The sequence below is a fragment of the Melitaea cinxia genome, chromosome Z, assembly GCF_905220565.1.
Source record: "Melitaea cinxia chromosome Z, ilMelCinx1.1, whole genome shotgun sequence".
NCBI lineage: Eukaryota > Metazoa > Arthropoda > Insecta > Lepidoptera > Nymphalidae > Melitaea > Melitaea cinxia.
The window spans coordinates 19,647,852-19,675,595 of NC_059424.1; the positions used below are offsets into that span (position 1 = coordinate 19,647,852).

At 34.0% G+C, this 27,744-nt stretch overlaps 1 protein-coding gene across 1 annotated transcript in view; it reads left to right on the top strand.

Moving 5' to 3' along the window:
- The window catches only part of LOC123668908 (WD repeat-containing protein 47), a 56,663-nt gene that overhangs the window by 10,184 nt on the left and 18,735 nt on the right, over positions 1 to 27,744 (top strand). The window contains exons 2-3 of the mRNA XM_045602600.1: positions 6,087 to 6,304; positions 20,169 to 20,346. Coding sequence (XP_045458556.1) covers positions 6,087 to 6,304; positions 20,169 to 20,346 — 396 coding nt within the window. The remainder of the gene's footprint in view (positions 1 to 6,086; positions 6,305 to 20,168; positions 20,347 to 27,744) is intronic.

Genomic DNA, 27,744 nt, shown 5'->3' on the forward strand with positions numbered 1-27,744 from the left:
AAATAATTTGTCATTCCGTCATCAGTTGAAGGTTACAGTATGTCAAATTATTATATTTACAACGTTCTTACACTAAAAACGCATTAGTTTGCAGAATGACTTTTCCGAACGGTACCTACTCATTTTTAAGTAGCTGTTTAAAGTTGTAGTTTTCATATTATTTCGAAACAGTTCAAGAGGGACAGCGGATACATTAAGCACTAACTACTTATAATTATAGTTGAAGATTTATTTTTTGTAAGTATTCGTGTAATTATATACTGATCAAGATTTGAAACATTTTTATGTCACCTTTATTGAGAAGAATTTTCGGCTAAATGTCTTTACGATTTATGAGCAAAGCAAAATATAAAACTTTCAACTAATATAACGACAATCATAATCCCATAACAACGTGTGTTGTCTATGTGTGCTTAATGACAATTTGTCTTAGATTCCAAGAGCGTGACGAAATCAATCATGTGTGACTATTTTCCTACCGGTCATCGTTGCAGGTTCGATCTCCGTTCACGTTAAATATTTGTACAAGCCATACGGATGTTTGTCGTTATCTAGGTGTCGTTGTGTTTGTATGTCGTGTTGATATCTGTACATTTTATGCGGTGTCGGATTTTACGCTTCTGTTATTAGATACATGAACATAAATTAACAATATAAATATCTTTAATATACACACCGCTTATCTGTATCGAACACAAGCCGTTTGATGCGTTTTTAATAGTTATAAATATACATATACCCATTATTGGAGCGGGAATCACAACCCTTGGAGCAGAAATCATTGTCACTGCGGTAAAGAGCTAGTCACTTATGATATTTAGTAATTTATTTTATTAATTTTATTAAATTAAGAGTATTAGAACATTTTTACTGTGTTCACATCACTGAATACACTTTTACAAAAAAATAAATAAATCAAATAGCATTTGCTAGTAGTAAATTCAATATTATAACAAAGTGTGAAGGAACTCCAGTAAGAATGTTGAGTGGCAACTATTCAGCATCCAATGCTTTGTTTCTTTATGTGCCTGGTAACTTGAAACTATTTGTACATTTATTAGTATTTTTTTTTTCTTTTTCTTTAAATTGTATTTAACTTCGCAAACGTTATTCGCTTTGAACATAAAGCAGGGTACAAATCGTCTCCCTTTATGTGAAAGTTATTCGAAATATTTGGTTAATGTGAATTGGTAAAAAATATAAGTTTTTTTTATTTCACGGTCACTGTAAGCTGCTTTTTTGATTTTGCGACATTTACCGCGACGAAAAAAATATTCATTAATTCTTTTAAATTATAGGGGCTTCCACAACTAATTATTTACGGTATTAAGTTACCCACTGTAGGAATAGACAACCGTTCGTGTAGATAAAAATATTTATTTTTATAAAAACAAAAGTTTTACAGTTCTAAGACTGAAAAGTTACGTTTCTAAGGCCTCAAATCTCGAGTTTCTGTTCATAACAAATGTTTCGCAGTTGATATTAATTCTAAAAATGAAATCTAATCACAATAAATTATAACAATTAAAACAATTTAAATGTAATTTCTATAATTCATAATTAAGAAACGAAGCGGGGAGTAGAAATTAGTAAACGTTTAATATAATAACGTTGTAATTATTGTATGTTCGTTTACAAGGTGACTTGATTTACAATCGAGTGTAGGTCAAAACGTTCTTACAAACAGTTGCGAACCACTGTTTTCCTGTTCAATTGCATTCCGACGAGTTATTACGTGCGTTTCATTTATAAATGAGTGACAGATTTAGGTCTCACTTTTATAACCGTAACAAAAGTTAGCTTAGTATGAATCGAATCGTTGAATGATATTCTTTACTATATTAAAATTGTTTTTACCTAATACATATTTGAATATCGAGAAATGTCGTGTCACATGGATTTTATTCTCGAGATAGTCATATTTAATTTGGGATTGAAATTAGAGTGAAAAATTCGAGTTTTCTGTGCAAAAAAATAGATCTCAATGACAGATGCGCTTAAAAGACAGTCTCCAAGCAATGAGTCCTGTCAGTTATAACATACGATGCTGAAACGTGGGCACTTATAAAGGCATTAGACCGCAAGTTTAAAGTCGCTTGATTTGCAATAGAACGGACTATGCTTGGGGTCTCTCTCTAAGATAGTATTAGAAATGACATGGTCCACTAGAGAACGGAAATAACCGATATAGCCATAGAATTAGCAAGTTGAAGTGGTAGTAGTCTGGTCGCCTGTGTCGCAGGACCAATGGTCGCTGGAATAGACGTGTCCTGGAATGGAGACCGTTTGTAAAGGCACGTGGGACGTCCTCCAGCCAGCTGGACCGAGGATCTACGTAGGGTTCCGAAAAACTGGGATGTCCGGCGCGAACTTGGGGAGGCCTATGTCCAGCAGTGGACTGCGATAGACTGAATTGACTGACTGACTGACTTCATTCTATTTCTAAGTTATATCTGTGCAAATAATCAGTCAAGTAAACGCATTTAATTAATATAATAAATAAGTTGCAAAACGTCGAGTCATGGTTTCGCAATATAAGTTCTCACAATATTTTAAGCCTTTACCATTAGATCTGTACTAGAAATGTTAGTGGTCGATTTGATACGAGAGTAGTCAGGGTCAATTTAGAACGGGTGGCATTTTCATTGACCTGACGAACGGTCGTCTAAAGTTGACCTCTCGAGTACAGGATGAATATTTCAAGTATCAGTAGAAGCCAAAGAGGCTTCGAATTCAATTTCGTTAAGAGTTATAAATTTAATAGAATTGGCTTGAAGAAACGTGGAATAGATTTTATTTACCGTTGAGAATTTGTGATTACTTTACTGATTTTTATCTCGTCTTTCTTGTATAAATAATAGTTATGATAAAAAAATTGTTGTATCAATCGCTCTGTAAAATTTTAACTAGCTACGTTTGAGTAAGTTTATTTTCACATGACGAGTTAGCCGTGAAGTTGTTATACAATTGTTAATCGATTGTCCACTTGATTTATTTTTGTCGGCTATAGTACAAGGGTGTTTATATAGAATATTTTATGAATAATCCAAATGAAAAGTTAATTATAGGTGTTAATTTTTTCACTGGTTTGATTTTATTATATAATAATTTGTACACATAAATATATTTGTGTATCGACTTAACAATACATAAAGGATTTGATATCATAAATAGTGATTGAAGTTTTTATACCAAAAACTGTATACTTTTATATATGTATATATAAATTGTTACTTATATGTGTCACTAGTTTTTATTACAAAGCCAATCGCAGTCCACTGCTGGACATAGGTCTCCACAAGTTCGCGCCAAGAATGGCGTGTACTCATGTGTTTTGCCTATAGACGCCACGCTGGGCAGGCGGGTTGGTGACCGAGTTTTTTTTTAATTTAACGGTTTTTATTTCTGACTAGCTGTACCCGCGACTTCGCCCGCGTGGTATTTTAAAAATCGAGTACTGTGTGTCAAATTGTCAGAAACACGACCTACATGTGTTTTTCTGCAATAACAATATTTTATAACTACATGAAAGTGATTATAATGCCACTCTTAAAGTTGTAACTAAATAGTCACAAATCCTCAACCTAATAATAATTGTGTTTGCTAGCAAACGAAAACACCCGACTTCAATTACATCCACAAGTTATCCAACGTCAGTAGACGAAAAAAATTAACAACTGCACTAGTCGTCACTACGATTTTCTAGAGTTCTTCTCGATTTCTCTGAGATTCCATCATTCGATTTTGGTTTCCTTATCACAGTACTATCCTTGGGATATCATCTTTCCAACAAAAAAAGAATTATCAAAATCGGTTCATAAACGACGAAGTTATTCCTGAACATATATATATATATATATGTCAAATTGAGTAATCTCCTCCTTTTTTTAAGTCGGTTCAAAAGTAAAACGCGTGAACAATGAAATACAAATTTACTGCTTTATCAGTATCGAATTAATTATGCATACATAATTGAAAGAAACGGTAAGACTGTCGAAATTGATTGAAAGCTGCTTCCGTAGCCGTCGATCGCAGTAATGATAACCTGTAATAATGTTTATTTATAGGAAATAGAAACAATTAGGAAAAATAACGAAATAATCGAAGCATCTTGAATGAAATCTCTTACACACGCAATAAATATATTTGATAAGGATTAAACCTACTGTTTCGATTCTGAATTTATATCATTTTTTTAGATCTCATATAAATATATATATAATATTTCTTAATAAAGGTTTTTCACTAAAATTATTTTTCAACCGACTTAAAAAAGGAGGAGGTTACTCAGTTCGACTACATATATATACCTAAATATGTATGTTCAGGGATAAGAGGGTACCAGGATCTGATAATGGAATCGCAGAGAAATCGATGGGAACCCTCGACAATCATAGTGACAACTAGTGTGTTCGTTAATTTTTTTCGTCTACTTACGTTGTATTTATATATATTATTTGTCGATGTAATATAAATATCATAAAAATACTTTCGATAGATTAATCAATTAAATAAATCTAATTTTTAATTTATATTGATCGTGATTTTTTTTATGCAGAATAAATTTAAATTAAAGTATATTTTTCATTATCATGTGCATCAGATACTTACACTATAAAATAGTTGTTAACACCAAGTTTGAACTCAGATTTAATCTCTAAAACTTCCGTTAAGACTTAAGACCCACGCGTTATATCCACTGAGCCATCTCAAACTAGACGTAGGAGATACCAACTGGAGACGAACTTAACCCATCTACTTAATGGATGAATATTATTTTGTATATATTTTAGTATATTAGGCTATATTTTAATTAAAAATGAAAACATTCATCTTTATTTAAAAATGTACCAACGAGCTTAAAGATTAAATCTAACACCTACCAACGGTAGCCTGTAGAAAATGCAAACGTTTGGTTGACGAATATTTTCCTGGCATAGCTACTGGGTTGACAGATATAAACAGGTACAGGCGGTGGTCTCCTTCTGCGAAGAGGTAATGACGCAGAAGGAGACTGCGGAGCGGGCCAGAGAGGAAGACGCCTCTGCTGGCCCACTCCGGCGCAGACGTACGGGGGCAAGGAGAAGGCGGTTTGCCCACCTCCTCCCCCCCTCGTAATAGTGGGGTCGGCGGCCGATAGTCGGGGGACTTCGGCCGGCCGGACGACACGACCCCATACGTCTGAGGGGTGGCCTTCTTGTGAGCGAGGCCACCCCACCATCATGCCGGGGCCCGGAAGCTTTGTCCGGGCCCACCGCTGAGGCGAGGTGGCGAATGCTAGCGCGACCCCTCTCGCCCCACCCAGGCGGATGACTGCTAACACGTGGTGGTTTTTAGTCAGTAGGAGTCTGACATAACCCTCTGGCGCCCCCGCGCTGGAGGGTATCCATGATGGATTTTCCCCACGTAAAAAAAAAAAAAAAATATATATATATATATATATATAAACAGGTATATTCAGGTATGTTCAATAAATAAATCTTACATCAAAATGAGCGCTGTTTCATTGTAAATACGATCACATAGGGGCGCCTGCTTAAAGTCTGGTTCGAATAGTAGTTGCTGAATATAATATAGCCTACTCAGGAATTTTCCAGCAAATTTTTTCGCCATTTATCTTCAACACACTAAAGAAGATAAATATTTAATTTTTATTCATTAAGCAGATGGGTGAAGGTCAAGTCTAGAGTTCGTATCTTAGAATAAAACTAAGACAAATTACAAAATATTGCGTGTTACAGTCAAAGCCAGGTTATTCACTACTGACATAAAGGTTTAGGACAAAGTAAAAATCATAAAAATAATAATTTTAAGAATGAAAAATCAATTAATTTACGATTTTTATACATAGCTTTGCGATCTTAACTCTTTAATTTAAAAAAAAATGTCACATTAGCTGATATTGTGCTGTGTAAATAATTTAAAAATTAGTAGGTACTACCTAACATTAATTTTAAAAACTTTAAAAAACGAACTGAAATCAAGTTTAAATAAAAAGGCGGTCTAACATATACATATACACACATACAGCGCATTATTTTACTAAACCAAAAGGAGATCCCTACTAATAAACACAATTCTTACAGACACAGACCAGGAACGGTGGTCAGAGCGCGCCGCTGTCCACTCCGGCCGCTGTCCCAGAAGTAAACGGTTCTCGACCCACGTTCAAGCCGGTCACAGTACTCGAAGACCTGCAGGCTGTACGATGCGCCGAATTCCACCCGAACGGGAAGCTGTATGCTGTTGGATCGAATACAAAGACGTTGAGGATATGCACTTACCCGAAGATCGATGACGTCAAGTAAGTTTAGTAGTAGTTCTAGTTAATAAAAGTGGAACTTGTAGTTGCTGGGGAAGGTTAGGGGCAGGGTTGCCAACGCGCTTGCGATGCTTCTGGTGTTGCAGGCGTCGATGGGCCATTGTAACCTCTTTCCATCGAGAGAGCTGTATGGACCTTCGCTTGTTTATTCCTCTAGTAATGTAAATAAACGTTTGAGGACGTAAAATGCCTTTTAAATTAGTTCCGAGGATTCCGGGATTAGCTAATAATAACGTAAACTCTTTTGCATCATATAATTATACGTAAATGTCCCATACAGCTCTCTTTGAGTCAATATACACAAACATCTTAATAACTAAACACATTTGCTATAAGTAAGCATTGTAAATTGAAAAATTTTATGTGTTTTCCGGACACCCAACTCAGGAATAAATCCTAAGGGCGGCCATTGAGTGTAAGGCGTTTGTATATTTATTATTTATTGAATATGCCAAATTTCAGTTGTCTATGATATGTTTATAGGACTTAGGTACCTTTTTTACTTTTGTTTTCGAAATGGTACATCGTTCCTTTTTCTATTTTTTTTTTTAAATACAAAACTTGTTTTTAAAATAGTGATCACAAAAAAAAAAACAACCAATTAGGTAGGAATTTCTTCGGAAGTTATGCGCGCACATACATTCATTCATTTTTATATAATAGTAAAGATTAAACGAAGAATATTATACATAACAGACACCATTCTCACGACACTATATAAATTAAATATGATATTGTTAATGAATGTTAAGCTTTTGTCCTTTGGTTGTCTCGTGTTATGGGACTACGAAACCGTCCTCAGAAAGAACGTCCATTCAAACGAAATACTGAAACTGGTATTCTTTATGAATCAGAACAGCGTCACTCAGAAATCACGTTTACTTCACCAAATAGAAATAACATAATTAAATATTAATAAGCTTTTTCGTCATGTAAATTTATTAAGTACTAGTTGTCGCCCAGAGGTCGAAATTTGATCATAATTAAAACTTTAAATTAAGGAAAACAAAAAAAAAAATGAAAATAAAGAACCTTTTAAAAATAAAATACAATTGACTACAGACTTTGACAGTCAACAAAAGAGTACAATACGCCTGTGTGTGTCAAATACATGGTAGTGTGTGTAATCTTTTTTTATTGATTTAATGTATTTTTATGCATAGTTATAAAAAAAATATATTAGCATTCTGCACTCCTTCTCTATATAAACTATAAGTGTGCGAAAATTCATACTCCTCCGTCCGCGCAATTTTCGTAAAAAGTAGTACAAAGTTTTTGCTTGACGTATTGATATATAGATTTATCGGGAAGAGTACTTAGGTATATCACTTTTGTCTAGTTATTTGTTGCTTTGTCTTAATAGATGTTTACGCATGACGTCATAGTCTGTAATATTACGATACAACGCAAACAGTTGTATCCTATTGTAAAAGCGACTTCCCTATGATTATAATGATTGGCATTCTATAATGTTTTTTTATTTCAATAACAGACAACCGATTTATTAATTCCAACCAGTTCACGTGACACACGTTGTTCTGCAACCTGTCGAACGCGTGCAGTTGAAACAATCGTTACGTTACATATCCTAAAATTTACTGCTTTCTGCACAAACAAAATAAAAAATAATTTCCGTTTCATAAGAATCTTCTTCATAGTATTAGAAAACGATGTCAAGTTTTCCGTTTAGCATTACATTTTACGGTTTGCGGGTTCGATCCCTGCTCTATCTATTGTATTCGTACATATATTTCTTTCCGGATTGTATGTCTGTCCTAGTGGATCTCCCCACCGTGCCTCGGAGAGCACGTAAAGCAGTCGGTCTCGGTTGTTATTATAAATATCTGATAGCGATCGTTGCTCATAGTAGGAAACATAAAACCCGCATTGGAGCAGCGTGGTGGATTACGCTCTGATCCTTCTTCTACTAGAGGTAAGAGGCCTATGAGGTTGGCGGATATATTCCCTACTATGAGTAACGATCGCTATCAGGTGTACATGATAACAACCGGGACCGACGGCTTAACGTGCTTTCCGAGACACGGTGGGGAGACCCACAAGGATTGCACAAACACCCAGACCACGGCAAACACCCGTATGGCCAATACAAATATTTGTCGTGTGCGGGGTTCGAACCCGCAACCGCCAGCGCAACAGGTACAATCCATGGCTGTAACCGTTGCGCAAAAGCGGCGTCTTAACGTTATTACCATAACATTAAAAATAAATTACCAGTCTTGGTTATGACGTCACAAAAAATATATTTCTTTGTTAAACTAGCATAAATAAGTCATCCGTATGTATAATTAGATTCGCTTTAACGTAAGTCCTTATTTCTCTATTATGTGACGTTAATCAGCTGACGCAATGTATCCGTCAGTGAACAAGTTGCCATTATTACGTGACCTTCGTATCTGTACTTTCTCGACCGCATACTGTATCAATTTATAATGTAAGGAAATTTGATTGATACGCTTAAGTTTATTTTAAACATTGAAACCGCGTGTGTGTGCGTGTGTGTGTGTGTGTGTTATTTTTCGAGTTTCGTTTGAAAATCTATCATTTGAGAAGGCTTTAAAATTACGTAACGATTTATTAGTGGAGCAGTAGACGTGTAAAATTAATGGAAACGGTACATTTATTTGTTACTTCATAACAAAATGAACCAGTCAAATTCTTTGCCGGCTATTATTCGGACGTACTATACTAGATAAAAACTGGAATGAAAGCACAAAGCTGGTATGAAAGCATGATTTAAATACATATTTGCACATACACAAATAAATACTTTTAATACATGTTAACGTTATAATAAAATAATCCAAGGTCGATTAAAAAAGTCATGCGTGGTTCGAAAAGGTCACATCTTAACGCATTTAATATCCATTATTAAAATTCATTACTGTAAAGTGGCTTCCAGACTAGGGCAGTATAACGAGCAATATTGAGAAACACTTCAGTGAATATCGTATGTAAACACTCAATAAATGTCACACTCTCACAACGCGTATATTTATAACTTTTTTGATACCTAGCAAGTTGCCCGCGTACAAATTGATAATATTTACAAAGAGGGGCTTAAGTATTTAAGGTTACAATTTCCATAAAAGCTGAAACATTCAAGCTTAGTCATTTTTAATCACTAGTCCAGAATTAAATTCAAATTTCAACTTTTAGTTCCTATTTCAAATTCATAGAGGATATAATTTTCTCTAATATCTAGAATATTTTTCTGAATATAGAATATTTTTCTCTTCTATCTTCCAGTGATAGTCTCATAAAAAATGGTGCAGCCGTTCCGAAGATTAGCCCGGACAAACATAAAAGATAGGCAGACAAGATTTTTAAAATCGTTTATTTGTATCGTGCAATTAACTATATGCTCTTGATAAAACATAGTAATTTTGAAATTATTATGAAGCTGACAATTTTATCTATATAACTTATAGATTTTTTTTTTTTAATTTGGTCTTAGCCTTGTCATAGAAGTAAGAGAGTTAAAGTGATACTTGAATAAATCTAAAATAGGTTTTAATTATAAGGCTTAGTTAGTTAGTATATATACCATTTCATTTATATTTATTACTAGCTGACCCGGCGAACTTCGTATCGCCTAACACAAACTTTATCGTATGATATTAAAGTTCAAATTGACTTTTAAGTATTATCACAAATATTCTTTGACGATTAGCAGGAAAGTGGACATAGGGTGCCAATCAAACCACCAATTGCAAATTCATGCGACGTTTCGATCCTTGTCGCATGAATTTGCAATTGGTGGTTTGATTGGCACCCTATGTCCACTTTCCTGCTAATCGTCAAAGAATATTTATAATAAATGGACACAACGATAAATAATTATCACAAATCTTTTGTATGGGAGTATAGAAACGTGTTGTTTTTAGACTTTTTCAGGAAATTAAATTTTTTTTTTTAGAATTTTTCTCTCCGTAAGAACCATCCTCGTACTTCAAGGAATATTTTAAAAAAAGAATTAGCGAAATCGGTCCAACCGTTCTCGAGTTTTGCGCTTAGCAACACATTCAGCGACTCATTTTTATATTATAGATATATATATAAAAGTTCCAAGTTTTAGATTTTTTTTTTTGTTGTTTGTGTACTAATACTAGCTTACATACCAAATTTCAGCTTTCTGGGACTTCAGGAAGTGCTCTATGAATTTTGATGATGAGTGACGAAATCGGGGTTTTTTAGATATCAATAAAATCTAAAGTATAAGAGCTATGTAATTGAAACTTTAATGTTTAATAAGTTCACTATTGACATTATATTCCGAGAATTTTGTTTATCTAGTATAATCCAAACCCAAGTTATGGGGGTTCAAAAAAACGACGAAGCACTTCGAGAAAAGATAGGTTAGTGCTTGTCTTTTTTTTTTTGGCTCGTCTTGGCGGGGGCACTACCGTGCCCCCAGATTTTCTAGTTGAAGATTTATAATGTTACGTCTTCAGTTTATAACAAGATCGCTTGTCACATTAACAATTAATGCATTTTATAAATTGACTCACACTCGCACACCTTGAGAAGAGTTTTTTCTTCAGTAGCGCAAGTACTTACTTTAATACTAAACGAGTCTGGTTTTATGTTTCGTCAGATGTCATTTAATGTTAATAATAAAATATAAAAAAATGCCATCTTTTTATCTCAACGATACGGTATATCGTATACGCAAAATAATTATCTTTGTTTATAATTGATGATTTGACTTCAGGGTTGTGTTATGTGTATATAAGGGAGATGTGTAGGTTAGGATTTTTTTAAAATTTTGTCTTGTTTACTTTTTATCGTTGTTTTTTCTTTCTTTTAATATTTTTGTTAGTGTTGTATTTGTTCAAATATTTGTTTCTAGTCTGGCTTGTAACAAAGGCGCTTGTTATCGATCGTTACTGATGGTAAGAAAATTATGTCAAACCGCAAGCGAGTAGTGTGGCAGATTAAACGTCAATCTTTCTCGCGGGATTTTGAGGAGCTTTAATATAGTTGGCAACCTTTGCTGACGCTTTGTAGTGAATTCAGGTTATTTCAGTCTTTTAACAGTGGGACGTATCTAAAAATAAAAATCAAATTACAGTATAAAGTTTCCGCCATATATTCGCTTCAGCCTGTAATATCCCACTACTGGGCATAGGCCTCTTTCCCCATGTAGGAGAAGGATCAGAGCTTAATCCACCACGCTGCTCGAATGCGGGTTGGCGGATATATTTCCTACTATGAGTAACGATCGCTATCAGGTGTACATGATAACAACCGGGACCGACGGCTTAACGTGCTCTCCGAGGCACGGTGGGGAGACCCACTAGGACTGCACAAATACCCAGACCACGGCAAACACCTGTATGGCCAATACAAATTCTGTATGGCCAATACAAATGTTTGTCATGTGCGGGCATCGAACCCGCAAGCGCAACAGGTACAATCCATGATTGTGACCGCTGCGCCAACGCGGCGTCACAGTCATTCCGCCATATATGTTGTTAGTTTATTCTTACCTTAAACTGTGAATATAAAATTAAATGCGCTTCGTATTTAAATAAACTCCATAATTTCCTAAAATATTTAAATTACACCCGGCTACTGTAGAAAATGCATTTGAAACACCGAGAAGGTGATTATGGTTGGTACGTAAAACTGGCAGAATCTCATTTCCTAACTGTTAAGATTGTTTTGAGGAATATCACTACCGTTTAGTAATGTTTTTCTTCTACGCCCTAAATACTCAGAGTAACAATTTTTCTTTGAAGAAAAGCGGTTGCTTACTTACATTTACATTCTAATGGTTATCAGACGTAGATGTCTCCGAATGTTAGATCGACTGACTGGTGGACGAGCCAGCGGTCGCGTGATCGATACTTCTACGAGGATAAGTATTTGTATAGACAGATGTTTGTCGTGGTCTGGGCGTTTGTAGTTCTTTTGTATTTTTTTTTATGTCACTAGGTCGGCAAACAAGCGTACGGCTCACCTGATGGTAAGCGATTACCGTAGCTTATAGACGCCTGCAACACCAGAAGCATCGCAAGCGCGTTACCGACCCAATCCAGGAGCCCAGGAGCTCTGGTCACCTTACTTACCAACAGGAACACAATACTGCTTGAAAACAGTATTATTTTGCTGTGATCTTCTGTAAGGTCCGAGGTACTATGTTGTATATTTCCGGAACCTTGACTTCGGATTCACGTTATACTAGACGAAGTTGAATTTTATAGATTTTCAATCGAAACGTTTCCATGTAGGTTATCAGCGCGAAATGAATTTTAATGACATTAAAAACTCAGTGATGTCACCGGTGTTTGAATCGTCCGATATCGATTTATTCTCAACACTAAGCTATCTGTTCAAACGATTAGTTAAAGCTCTTATGGGTCGATTATATAAATGTTATTGTACCAAACGCATCATGCGTTAAAAAGAGTATAGCAGTATAAGCATGGGTCAGATGCCCCTGGGGAAATTTATGTCAAAATGTTGATAACGTAATGTGTGTACGTAACGTAGTGTCTCTTAAAATACGTGAGATTTAAAAATTTTTAAATTTTGAATTTGTGATATTCCGATATATCAATTACTGCGATGACTTCAAAAATACCTTATTTAATGCTTCTTTAGTGTATCTAGCGATTGGTAGAAAAATTGCAAATAAATATTATATTGCAAGAGAAAGAAAAATTTTTTTTCAAAATTTGAAAAAAACTTTTTTTGAAAAACTAGCGCGTTCAGAGGTGTGGTAACTTAGGGAAATGTTCCTCTTAAGACGGTGATTACGTTTCCAAAATTTTGACATAAATTTCCCCAGGGGCATCTGACCCATACTTATACTGCTACTCTTTATATGAGTGCCCTGCGTTTTCATCCGCGTAATTACTAATCCCGTAGTAATGTCGCCATAAGAGGTACCCTGTTTTTTATTATTGGGTGTCAAGTTATCTACGTACCAATTTTAATTTAAATCAATTGTGTAGTTTTTTTTGTGAAAGAGTAATGGATATCCATCCTCATACACTTTCGTATTTATAATTTTAGTAGGATGTTAGAAGTGATTTTTTTTTGTTACTGCAATACTAATAGTGTCTTTTTTTACTCTTAACCACTAATAAACCACTACGAAAGTATGGTTTATTATGTTTTCCTCATTTATAATTTATTAAATATAAGCGTATGCAATAAAACTGTTGTCCATTAAATATTAATTTCCTATATCTCAGACTTATCATCATACTACGTAATATCATACCATAGCTTGAATATCGCAGGCTCGACTGTCGTAAAAATACACTTTCAAAAGAAATTGAGTGTGAATTTTTATTATAGCTGCGTTTTGAACTTAACATTTTTTTGAGTCCTATATCTTTGTGGGTGGAGTTACAAGTTTAGTTCACATCTTATGAATCTCGTCTATTAACAAAATGATTTTTTTACCATAATAACCGTTTATACGTATGATTTAATAGATTTTATAATTGAAGACGATTGATGATTTTGCAAATGCCGAGTAGATTGTCGAAGATATCAAGGATGCCGATGGCTAAAGTAGAACCTTGACAATGACAGCAGTACGTTATTGCTTTAAGACTGGTCGTGGATCGTGGAAAGCAAATAAATTTCGAATAGACTTCAATAGCAACTGTTAGAATAAATAGGCCATCAGGACCTATAAATAAATAATAAGTAAATAAATATCATATAACATACACACACGGTCGTCTGTTCCTATGTTAAGCAACAATGCTTGTTTTACAGGTAACATCCGACTGTTTTAACTATTTTTTTTTTCATAAACAAACATAGAAATAATACTTATATAAATACAAATATTATATTACACCCAGACTCAGACGGGAATCGAACCCGCAACCCGCAGAACAGAAAGCAGGGCCACTACAAACTGCGCCAACGGGTTAGTCTTACGGGTTAGTTTAGTATATCAAAAACTTTTATCCGTTGGATACAAGTCATTTCGCTAAATAGCGTTATCCACAACCGATGCAATAGGCCCTAATCCTGTTATACCTGTATTTTTAAAGTACATAAACGCAAGACTTCTATTTTCAAACTTACTCCGCACTGTGAAATGTCAGCTCAGACTACTCACATATCTTTGTATCGTGTTATGGGCGCTTGTGCTCATATTGAGAGTATGTAGATACAGTAATCTCGTAATATTAGAAGTCGTCGTGTCCAAGACCTGTAAACTGTCTGTCTTAGTTCTAAATTTCAATAAAGGCAAAATTTATATGTAAATATATTTACATGACGACGTCGGAAACTAGGTTGTATTAACATTGTTCAGTATATTTAGCACAATGTGTATTACTGTCTTTCAAAACAATTCATGTTATGGTGAATATATGTAACTAGTGACTAGATACGTAAACTAGTTATAAGATATATTAGAGTTATTTCGCTACTGAATATGTAATGTCAACGACCCAGTGTTTTGTTTATGTATGAACCGTTTGTTATTCCATATATGAGTCGTCGACTCGTTACATAAGGAGTGTCGCCCCCGCTGTTTTAAAACATTAAATAGGTTTCAGTACGGTGTGCAAATTGAATGTATTTCGTAGATTTATGGTATAATATTACATTAATAAATAAATATCTTAATGCTACGGTAGAGTAATAAATTATCGAAACGTGGCTTTATATAGAAAATTTATTTTATTATACAAATTAAATTTTATATTGCATAATTTATTTACTAAAATATGTGGTTAAAAATTATATTACTTTTACGTTTCGAACAGTACATTATAGGCAACAGAATATGACAAAACATAGATGTTGTGGTTCAAAAATTAAAGATCCTCACTATCAATGAGTTTCATTTTAAAATTACGAAAGTTAAAGCCTACATTAAAATCTACGAAATCTGTGCATGCCAAGTTATGTTTGTGTTAGTAGAGTTAGTTTGCGAGACCCTGTCTAGCTATTTTCCTTCATATATACTACTAGACAACTTTTTAAATTTAAACACCATAATTATATGAATTAAGTTAATTATTATTATAATGATTTTAACATAACTGCACTATTCTAACAAAGCGGTTGCTTGTTTGTACATGTTAATTGTGGGATTAACCAGACAGATTTTAACCAGCATTAATTATATTTGCATGTACTGTTCAATATGGATTCAAAATAACATCGCGATACACGACATCAAATGACATGAAAATTGTGTACGAAGTTGTAGTATGATGAAAGTTATACGATTATTTCGTATATTTTAATATGCTTATATATATATACAGATCTATTTTATAATGGGGTCGATTACATCAGGAAGTGATTATAGTTCTGACCACAACTTACATAATCGATTGTCTTGTTGTGGTCATTTGGAATGCGTTTTCGCCGAAGACAATTTCGCACGTAACGAATAGGTATGTGGTCAGCCTTCATCTTATTAAAGTGAAGTTTGAAAAAAGAAAACACGTTTTAGTTTATACTCGTTTTTATAATTTCTAAAACTAAATTTACTACATGTACTATCTATACAAATAAATAAAATTGAAGTGTTTGTTTGTAATATTAAAATAACCGCTTTTAACTAAATGCAATATGTATGTATACATATACTAAAATAACATTTTTTACAATTTTTGTCTGTTTGTTTCAGCTAATCTCTGAAACGGCTGGACAAATTTTGATGTAATAAGGAGTAACTTAGGCTATTTTTATTTTAGAAATTTATTTATTTCATAATTGCGAACTGAACGATAACTTTTTTTGTTAAATTCCATGCGGACGATTTCGCGGGCTCAGCTAGTCAAACATAAGAATCGTTAAATAAAAACTAGTGACACATATAAGTAACAATTTATACAGTCGAAGTCACGGGCACAGCTAGCAATAATCTAAAAGTGTTACGTCATTTATAAATTATGAATGAATTTTATTATATCGAAACGACATAACAGAATTAATAATAATATACAGAAATAATAATATAACAGAATTTATGCCGTAATAAAGGAGACAAAAAAAAAATTGTCAAGTATGATCATACTCAGTTGACTTTATTTTGTTTAAACAATAAATAATTGCGTTTTTTCCGAAATATATTTCCCATACGTTTGATTCACTAGTCGTTACGATAACGATATATCGTCGACGGTAGTTATAATCACTGAAGCGCGTAAAGGGACTTATTTAGGGAGAATGCTCGACAGTAGAGTGCCGTGAATTCGTCTGTGTGTAATATCACTTATTATGTATCAAATTGTTAATATTGCCGCCACTTTTACTTCAGCTTATCGCAGTCCACTGCTGGACTTAGGCCTCCACATGTTAGCGCCAAAAATGGCATGAATTCATGTTTTTTTTTTTTGCCCAAATGTGTTTTGCCCATAGTCACCACGCTGGGCAGGCGGGTTGGTGACCGCAGGGCTGACTTTGTCGCACCGAAGACGCTGCTGCTCGTCTTCGCCTTGTATATTTCAAAGCCACCAGTTGGATGGTTATCCCGCCATCGGTCGGCTTTTTAAGTTTCAAGGTGTTAGCGTCGCCTCTTACGACACAAACGGGAAGAGAGGGGGTGGCTATATTCTTTACTGCCGTAACCACACAGCAAACAAGCAACATTGCCTCGCTTGTCTGTTACTCATTATTGCTCGACATATTTCCTACTTAGAGTAAACATCATAATATATGTTATTATCTGCTTAAGAATTTTCCAGAGGGAGTCAGTTTTTAATTAATTCAGTTTTTTTAGTAGATATTTTTTTCAATCAAAGCTTTAAAGCATTACTACCATCGTTTCCAATTATTATTGAGATATGATCAACGATATATCGTTATCGGCAACGACAACGGAAAAATACATTCGTGACAGTTGTGTGTAGAGTAATCTATTAATCTAATTATCACTGATTTGTACAATATTGGAAATGTGAATTTTAAAAAAATTGCGTTGTCACGCGTTGTATAAGTTTATCGTCAGGAATATTAAACGCAGAGCTAGAAAGTGATTCACATCGACGCGTCATCGTTCTTACGACACAAGGCACATTGGTCGGTTCTGATTTTCTTTAAATAGAAATTCAAGTATGTGTTTAGTACTTAGGTCATTGTCGATTTTGTTATAATTAATGTGTACAAACTAGTAAAGTAAATTTTTACTAATACTTTTACGTTATATACTAAGTTGTCACATTCATAACATTTTAGGATACATCGTTATGAGTATATTTAAAGTATCTATTAAAATCTAAGCACTATGTATTAATATTGAATCGCCATTGTAAATAATATATAGAATGTTGGACTAAACCGATCTGGAATACAGATTCGGCTGAGAAGATATAGCAAAACATATAGTCACTCCATAAAATTGTCAATAGATTATTTATATATTAATACGTGAAGCAAAATTTTGTACACCTTTTTACGAAAATTACGCGGACGGAGGAGTGTGAAATTTCGCACACTTATAGTTTATATAGAGAAGAAGTGCAGAATGCTTATATATTTTTTTTTAATTATGCATAAAAAGTACATACCTACTAATATTGTAAATGTGATTGTAAGTTTGTTTGTTACGCTTTCACGCGAAAACTACTTAACTGATCATCGTGAAACTTTGTACACATATTCTTGGAGATATTAGAAGTAACAAAGGATACTTTTTTATTTAAAAAAAAAATTCAATGCGAGCGAAGCTGCGGGTAAAAGCTAGTTAAATCAGTTAAAAAAAAAAACTACACACTACTATGTATTTGACACAACATGCATATTATACAGTTTTAGTGATTGTCAAAGTTCTGTAGTCAAATTGAACAATTTAAAAAAAGGTTTTTTATTTTCATTATTTCGTGGTTTTTTTTTAGTATTTTTTTAGTTATGGTCGAATTTCGACTTCTGGGCGATCACTAGTGAGATATAAATACACTTACCCACACCTTTAAAAGATTTATTTGAATATGTGTGTGCATATTATTGAAAAGCACTGTTAAAGATGGCTGAGTGATGAGCTAACAGGCTTTACTACAGGCATGTAGTTAAAACTATTAAAAAGCTAATAAAAAATATCTCATCTGTGTATTTTACGTTTCAAAATGTCTTTCACTACACGCACTTTCTTCATGATTTCCTTTTCCGCGAAGCACGAGGTTAATTTATAAATACGTCAAGCATCTGAATATTAAGTGATATTTCTAATTCCGGATAAATCCTTACAATAAAATCAAAGCTAAATAATGCTATTTTCAAGTAGCGTTGTGTTCCTGCGGTTAGTTACCAGTATTCTAACGAATGCACTGTGTTGACAGCTAGGTTTTGTAATGCGCTTGTGATCTTGATATTACGGTACGGATTATTTAAAACCTTAGCGGTATTAAAATATGATTCGATCGCGGGTATATGTTTAAAAACCAATACTATTCGACTGAATTATTCTCACACTCCTGTTCAGAAATTCCGCCTAAGCTAAGAATGTCGGACATTATTAAAAAATATTTCGATCAATGAGAAATTGTATAATAGCGATTAAAACATCGAATTAGTCGATCGGTCAGTAAATAACGTGTTTGATAGTACTGTAATAAGTTTAATTTACATGTATTATTTGATAATGAGTTATTTCATCTCAAAATACTTATATCGTTAAATGAAACCAACGACATTTAATTAAAATGTAATATAACGTTAAAATCGCTCGAGGCACGTGGATTTCTCGTGTGGCGGTGAGCTTTCTTGTAATCGTATGCATTATGTAACGTTTTGCGTCTCACCACGTGAAAGTGGAATATGATGCTTTTGCTTTATTTCAACGTTAAATAGAAACGACTCGTGTGGAAAATGTGTGATGTTTATTTATTTTTCAATAGATTTTCCACCTGCTTCGAATTACGATGACTTTCAATACGTTATTTGATCTTCGATTATCGTTTGTGTCGAGTCATACCGTTTTGTTTTTCCCTTCTATAATAAACAGATCGACTTATTCACTGGTTTATTGTTACGTATCGGACAAAAGCTAGCAGTATTGGAAAAATAATAATTATATATAATATTAATAATAACCGAGGCATAAATATATTTATTATTCTTAGATACAGAGCTGAACTATTTTATTATAGAAAAGGCAAAGGCAAGGGCTTAGTACCCTTTTTTTACGTGGGGAAAATCCATCATGGATACCCTCCGGCGCGGGGGCGCCAGAGGGTTATGTCAGACCCCTACTGACTAAAAAACCACCACGTGTGAGCAGTCGTCCGCCTGGGTGGGGCGAGATGGGGTCGCGCTAGCATTCGCCATCTCGTCTCGGAAGGGCATGGTACCCTAGCTCAGCCGTTAGCTGTAGTCCTCTACTAGCGTCTGTGTTTCCGGAAAACTATAACCTATAAACTATAATCTTTAAGTCGCGAGTGAATAGGTACTTCTGGCAAGCGTGAGCTCCATCTTAGACCGCATTTTCACCTATCATCAGGTGAAGGTGAAATAGTGGTCAAACACAAGCCTATAATATCATTGCTTATGCAGGGTCAAGTAAGTAGCTGATGCGCTATCATTTGACACAACGTTTGTATATGCCATAACAGTTTTTGTCATGGTCTCAGCATATTTGACTTACAAGAGGAAGGTACGAGAAACAGACTTTGAGAAGAGGTTTGAGATTAGGTGTAGATGTCCATCTCGTATTCTTTCGTTATTAGTACATTGTGTTCCGGAACTCGATTTGGACTATTCATCCCACGGGGAGCCGTAGACTGTAAACCCTTTATTTAAAGTAGTCCAAATACATATTGTTAGTTCTAGTGTCGTTTATATGAAAGGTATTTATAATGTTTTAGATGTCATGAACTAATGATGAATCTTCTTCCAGAGACAACAGTGCGCCTACAGCGCCCACCGTTCTGCTCAAGAGGACGAAGCATCACAAGGGCAGCATCTACTGCCTAGCGTGGAGTCCAGCTGGCGACCTGCTCGCCACTGGTTCGAACGACAAAACTGTCAAACTGATGAGGTTTAACAGTCACGCTTGCAACTTGGAAGGACAAGAGGTCAGTACTGTTAATGTTAAATTTACTATTGCCTTTATTTATTTTGCAACGTTCATATAAATACTAAAGCTAGCGATAGGTTAAGTGGATAGTTGAAAATATGTAACTTCGGTGATAATCCAATATTACTTGGTCTAATACCAACAGAATAACTAGCATTTTAATAGTTTTACATTAATTTCATTCTGTAAAATGGTATAGTAAAATAGGATAGTATATAGGTAATTTGTATAATCTGCAAAGAATCATCATCGCCAATCAACTGAGGTAGGACGCAGCAGTTTCCTGCTCAAAATATGGAGCAGCTCGACTGGGGTTACACCTCGACCTGACAGAAGATTACAGTTAAATAATACTATTTTAAAGCAGTGTTGTGTTCCTTTTTAACCGACTTCCAAAAAAGGAGGAGGTTCTCAATTCGACTGTATTTTTTTTTTTTTTTTTTTTTTTTTTTTTTTTTTTTTTTTTTTTATGTATGTTACATCAGAACTTTTGACCAGGTAGACCGATTTCGACAAATTTTGTTTTAATCGAAAGGTGCTGTGTGCCGATTGGTCCCATTTAAATTTATTTGAGATCTAACAACTACTTTTCGAATTATATCTAATAATGCGTTTTTACTTGACGCTTTTTTCGTCGACCTACGTTGTATTATACCACATAACTTTCTACTGGGTGTACCGATTTTGATAATTCTTTTTTTGTTGGAAAGGGGATATCCCTAGTTTGGTACCATGATAAGGAAACCAGGATCTGATGATGGGATCCCAGAGAAATCGAGAGAAACTCTTGAAAATCCGCAATAACTTTTTACTGGGTGTATCGATTTTGATAATTTTTACTTTAATCGAAAGCTGATGTTTATCATGTAGTCACATATAAATTTTATCGAGATCTGATAACTACTTTTTGATTAATCTTTGATAACGCGTATTTACTTGACATTATTTTCGTCACCTTACGTTGTATTATACCTCATAACTTTTTACTGGGTGCACCGATTTTGAAGTTTCTTATATAAATTAAAAGCTACTATTCGTCATGTGGTCCCATTCAAATTTAATTGAGATTTGAGTCGTAATTTGTGAGTTATATCTAATATTGCGTATTTACTTGACGGTTTTTTCGTCACCCTACGTTGTATTATACGTTATATCTTTTTACTGGGTGCACTGATTTTGATCTTTTTTGTATAAATCAAAAGCTAATACTTGTCATGTCGTCCGTTTTAAATATAATTGAGATATAATGAGCAATTTTTGAGTAATCTATGATGACACGTATTTACATGACGATGTTAAGACGACTGTGGTCATGTTCAATACTTTGCCACAACGCCATCTATCAAAATGTAATGAAATTACTTCGTTCACTATCGATCAAATTATAATATTCCACTAGAGTAGAGAGTAGCAGTTTATTCGTTATAAATATATTTGAGCTTTTAATTTTTGAGTTATCGCTAATACTGGGTATTTACTTGGCTATTTTACGTCGACCAACGTTATATTAACCTCATTACTATTTTACTGGGTGGACCGATATCGATGATTCTTTTTTTAATCGATAGGTGGTGCTTGTCATGTGGTCCCATTTAAATATAATTGAGATTTGACTCGAACTTTTTGAGCTATATCTGATATGGCGTATTTACTTGACTGTTTTTGGAGTTTTCTCCTTAAGAATCGATTTTCATTTAAGGCCCCGGAATGAAAAAATTGAACAGTAAAATCTACTGAACGAATGACCTTATTAGAGATGGCGTTCAGACGTTTTCTAATAACGCAATTAGGTTCCGATAGATGGCGTTATTCATTTATTTACAATTTGATATAGTAATAATATATTTCTTAGACTAGTAAGCCTTTTTGTGCCTATTTAGACAGTTGATCTGAAGGGGTAAACTCCAGTCGTGCATCGGAGCTGTGTGAAAACATGAACATTACATATTTTTAATAAAAAATACATAAACCGTAATTCAATATAAATCCGCTTCAACTAAAAAACCCGCCGTAATAAGCGATGTCAGCGCTTCGCGCGAATCGACGACGGGCCTTTTATGAAATTTCTGCCTACAATCGCTAACAAAATGTTAGAAATAACAGTAGAACATTATACCTATAATTCTACAATTTTATAATGTCGCGTTATATGGAATACGAACAAAGTATTACTATTTTTTCGTCGATCTACGTTGTATTACTCTTCGATGTAATTGAAGTCGGTTTTTTTTTCGTTTGCGAGCAAACACAATTATGGTAATTAAGGTCACCAGAGCTCCTTGGGAGGAATCAAAATTCACCTAATACATGCTTAATTTAAATATACTATCTTCGATGTATGGTCGAAGATTGATTAAGATTGACTAACACAAATATGTATTCTATTCGTTATTTGAAGTGTTCAATGAAATTTGGTGCGTCAATTGCTTATTGATTATCAGTAGAATTATATTAATTACAATTTAATGTTTACTCATCTTGCAATAGACTAGCCATTTTATTTATTTATTAGGCACAGTGACTGCTTTCTGCTCCGGAGTTCGTGGTTTCGATTCCTGTTCCGAGTTGCTTATTTATATGTATTATTTAAATTTACATTTAAAATAAATATAGTCGGCATTGACCAAAACACAGGCATCAAGTTGGAGTAAAAGTATTTTACCATTTACACTGTCAACGTACAGCGACGTGTGTACTCGTACAGTTTTGAACCTCGATCCTTAATCCTCTGGGGTATCTAACTTCATTTCACACAAGTAACTGGTAATAGTGTTGAAAATTTCAAAATTCAAAGTGTATATATAACATTATTTCTATTTTTAAAAATCTAAGCTTTTTAAAGGGTTCCGTATACCATTTCTATCGTTAGTCGTTTTGTAATAAGAACGACGGCGAGGTTTATTTAATTTAAAATTTGCTTTGAACAAAGCAGACGGTAAGCATCTTACAAATATATGTTTATCTCCGTTGCGTAGATGATGTATAGGGAATGCTTTATATATACGTGACTCTTTTATTGAATAAATACTTTCCTGTTAATACTATAAATCAATGTTCGTATGGATGTTTCTTAGTCTTTCACGAAAATAAAATCTAATCTATTTTTAATGTAAATTTGTACGTAAATAGCTGAAGGTCAAGAATAAAATCGTAAATGGTATAGTTCACATCTGATCGGAAGTGTGGCAGGTAAAACCGAAAAGCGTAGATATTTTATTAATTATTTATTAAAGCAAACTGAAATACAGTTAGCGAGTTATTTTAAAATAGAAATACATGTTCTCATATTATTAATGCACATGTTTTTTGAACTTATGATTATATAAACAGTACAAAAAATATAATGTCTAGGTTATTGGTTACTTTTCTAGAACACGATTATATCCTTGTACGTAGATCATTTAAATTGTCGCCATTAGTCTTAAATAAGTATTACATCATCACATATCATTTCAGATCTATGTATCATGTATCACAATACATGATTGTTAATAAAGCGTATCGCATTACCTACATAGCAATTGTACCGTTAAAATGATGTGTTTAACTTGAAGGTCTCATTTGTAACTTATTATTTTAAATTGTAGATACATTACTGGATTTACAGAAATAAACGTGAAAATTGAATATAGGTATATTTAATATAATATGCGACGACGCGTTGGCGTAACGGTCACAGCACAGGTTTGTGGCTGTTGCGCTGGCGGTTGCGGGTTCGATCCTAGCACATGACAACATTTGTATTGGCCATACAGATGTTTACCGTGTCCTTGTGGGTCTTCCCACCATGCCTCGGAGAGAACGTTAAGCCGTCGGTCCCGGTTGCTATCATTTACACCTGATAGCGATCGTTACTCATAGTAGGGAATATATCCGCCAACCCGCATTGGAGTAGCGTTGTGGATTAAGCTCTGACCCTTCTTCTACATGGGAAAGAGGCCTATCTCCAGCAGTGGGATATTAGAGGCTGAAACGAAGCGAATGTAATCTTTGCCTTATCAGTTATGGATAACGTTATTTGACGGATTGCGATATCCAACAGATAAAAGTTTTTGATTTATCATTTTTTATCATCATCTATTTATGAGATATTTCTATTTGTAAGTATGAACCTAAAAATACAGTTTATTTATAAGGGTGAAACAGGTCCTAATGCCCTATTCTACTTACCGCTGTTAAAGTCTAATCTTACTTATTTGCAAGATAAACTTAATCCACAGCTGGTAAAACAGTATACCCTATGTATCCAAATTTTGTCGTATGAAGTTTTATGTTTACTTATCGCACCGCTACTGCAGAACGATAATTATTGAGTATTTTAACAAATGGAAAAGCAGAACCGTGTTCAAAGATAAGAATCCAAATAAATGAATGATAAGATAACTGGGGTGTCTTTTTACGGCCTTTTACAGGATTCTGTTTTTGATTTCGAGTTTTGAAGTAACAGGAATATTTTATTTTGTTCGTATTTCAGTTTTTTTGCTATCCTCATATAGCCACCGGCAATATTACGTGGATCGTTGGTCCAGCGGTGCGTTGTCTAGCGTGAACTTGGGAAGGTCTATATGTCCAGCTGTGGACCGCGATAGGTTGAACTGACTATTTCAGACCGCTGATAAGTATTTAGTGTCTTCTAAATTATAGAATTTTCTGAAAAATGTTTTCGTTAACTAAAATATTAGCTCTAAAGTTTTGGAATTTAAAAGATTGAACTATCAGTTTATTGACTGATTTTTACTTAATGATGTTTGTGGGACTAGGATGTCCTTGTAAAGCACATGATTCGAGATTAATCATGATAATATGAAAATTGATGAACATGGGAATGTTCACCTGTTCAAAATGTATTCCAAACAAAATAGATAATTTTGATGGATATTTTTTAAATAACTTATTCATTCAACAATTTAGCTTTTTATAGCAACAACCGTTTTCATAGACTTATCCTGACTAATATTATGCTAATAGATCGATTGTATTAAGAAGTGGGTTATCTAATGTCGTGTCTTAATCTTTCTAAAATAAACGTTCATTATCTACACATGATGTATTAGTAACATGGTGACATCATGTATTTTGATTATAATGATCGCACTTGTCAAGAATTCGGCGCTGTGTTTGTAAAATGCTTTGTAAACATTATTGGTTATTTTAGTCAACATGTTACTTGTTTTTATTTTAAAACTAGCGACCTGCCATAGCTTTTGCACGGTTGCAAAAACTATCAGTGTTCCTCTACTATGTTATGTATGTATTATACATATAAACTTTCCGCCGGAATCACTCTAATTACTGAAGAAAACCGCATCAAAATCCGTTGCGTAGTTTTAAACATATAAGCATACAGACAGCGGGAAGCGACTTCGTTTTATACTATGTAACTAGCTGTGCCTATGACTTTGCTCGCGTGGAATTTAACGAAATAGTTATTGTTCAGTTTGTAGTTATAAAAAAAAATTAAAATAAAAACCTAAGTTACTCCTTATTACATTAGCCTACCGGTGAAAGTCCCGTCAAAATCGGTCCAGCCGTTTCAGAGATTAGTAGGAATAAACAAACAAGCAAACAGACAGATAGACAAAATTTATAAAAAAAAAATAAAGGTATATGTATGTACAGTGCATACATACATAAGAATTTAGTAAAAAACGGTTATTTTAATATTACGAACAGATACTCCAATTTTATTTATTTGTATAGATTCTATAGATGTATAGATGATTGCTCATATTATGTATCGTATATAATAACACAGCGTAAAAAGAACGTTTTATACTGCTGTGATATTATATTACTTACTAGACGGCCAACGCTCATTCAATACCAGTTACAGCGTTTTTAATTTATTATTTGTCGGCTGAGGAAGTTTATTTACCTCGTAAGTTACGGACAGCTTCATCAGAAATCGCTGAAATCGGCCAAATAAGCCATAAAATAATATGAAAATTATAATAAATGTTTGTTCTCTTAAGAGTAGTACACACTGCGCTGCTAGATTTTTTTGTTGTCAAGTCAGGATTTTGAAACTTTTTGAGTGGTAAAAGGCGGAATTTTTTCGTCGAAAGCGGGACATAGTAAAAAACGTATATATAATCAGATCTTTTTAAATATTTATGTTTTTATTTGAATTTTAAATTACGTTTACGTAACATAGATTGCAAACATAGCTATAAAAATGTATTTTAATTAATACATGATATTTAAAATCAGATTTACCCTACCGTTAGGTAGTCGAGTCTTCTTCGTCTTCTGAATATTATAAAAAAATAATAAAAATCATAAATCAAAATCAAAATCGATTTATTCATAAAAAAAAATGCAGTGTTAATAATAGTCTGAGGAATGAGTGTTACAATTAGATAAGAATTACTTTTTAATGACGTTTCTATGAAGGTTTAACTTCGTTTAAAGTTTCCTTTTTCTCTTTGATAAAGGTTAAGAATTCAATGCAGGATAGCTCTAGATTAAACTGAATAATTAATTCTGCTTTCATTAAATTTACGGAGCATTTATTTCTGACATCCGATCATTTTAAATTCATCTGGGAATAAAGCGTTCAGGAAAGCGTTCAGTTTAATTTTATAATTCCTAGTATCTTTTTTTTATATATCACCAGGTCGGCAAACGAGCGTAAGGCTCACCTGATGGTAAGCGATTATCGTAGCTTATAGACACCTGTAACACCAGAAGCATCGCAAGCGCGTTGCCGACCCAATTCCCAATCCCCCTAGGAGCTCTGGTCACCTTACTCACCAACAAGAGCACAATACTGCTTGAGAACAGTATTATTTAGCTGTGGTCTTCTGTAAGGTCGTGGTACTTACTACCCCAGTCGGGCTGCTCCATATTTTGAGCAGGAAATTCCTGCTGTGCCCTACCTCAGTTTAATCTTTTTTTGGATACTGTTGAGAGAGCTGGTGGCATTTCTGTGCAGTGGTGGCAGTAGTGCATTTAAGGTTTCCCACTAATTATTGATATAAGTTATCGACCAAAATATCGCCTGTCGATTTTATCAAATATTTTCAAGCATCTCAAAACTAACTTCCAATGCTTATGAATTTGAGTCTAGAAGAAATGTGTTTCATTTGTAAAATTATGATGTTTGTCTTTATATTGTTAGAAATTTGTGTGAAAATTGTTGAAGTCTTTGATCCGTTCAGATTCAACCAAATTATTTTCTTTAAAATAGACACTCACCACTACACGAGAGTGGTTGTTATGGATTGAGCTCCAATCCCTCTCCTACATGGAGAAACCCAGCAGCGGGATATTACAGCCTAAATGCGATGCAATTTTAAATATTTTTTGTTTGGTAGCGAGCTAAGTGGAAGAGCCATAATGATTCATTAATTTCTGTTATTTTAATATTATTTATCCGAGACTCTTTCATAAATGT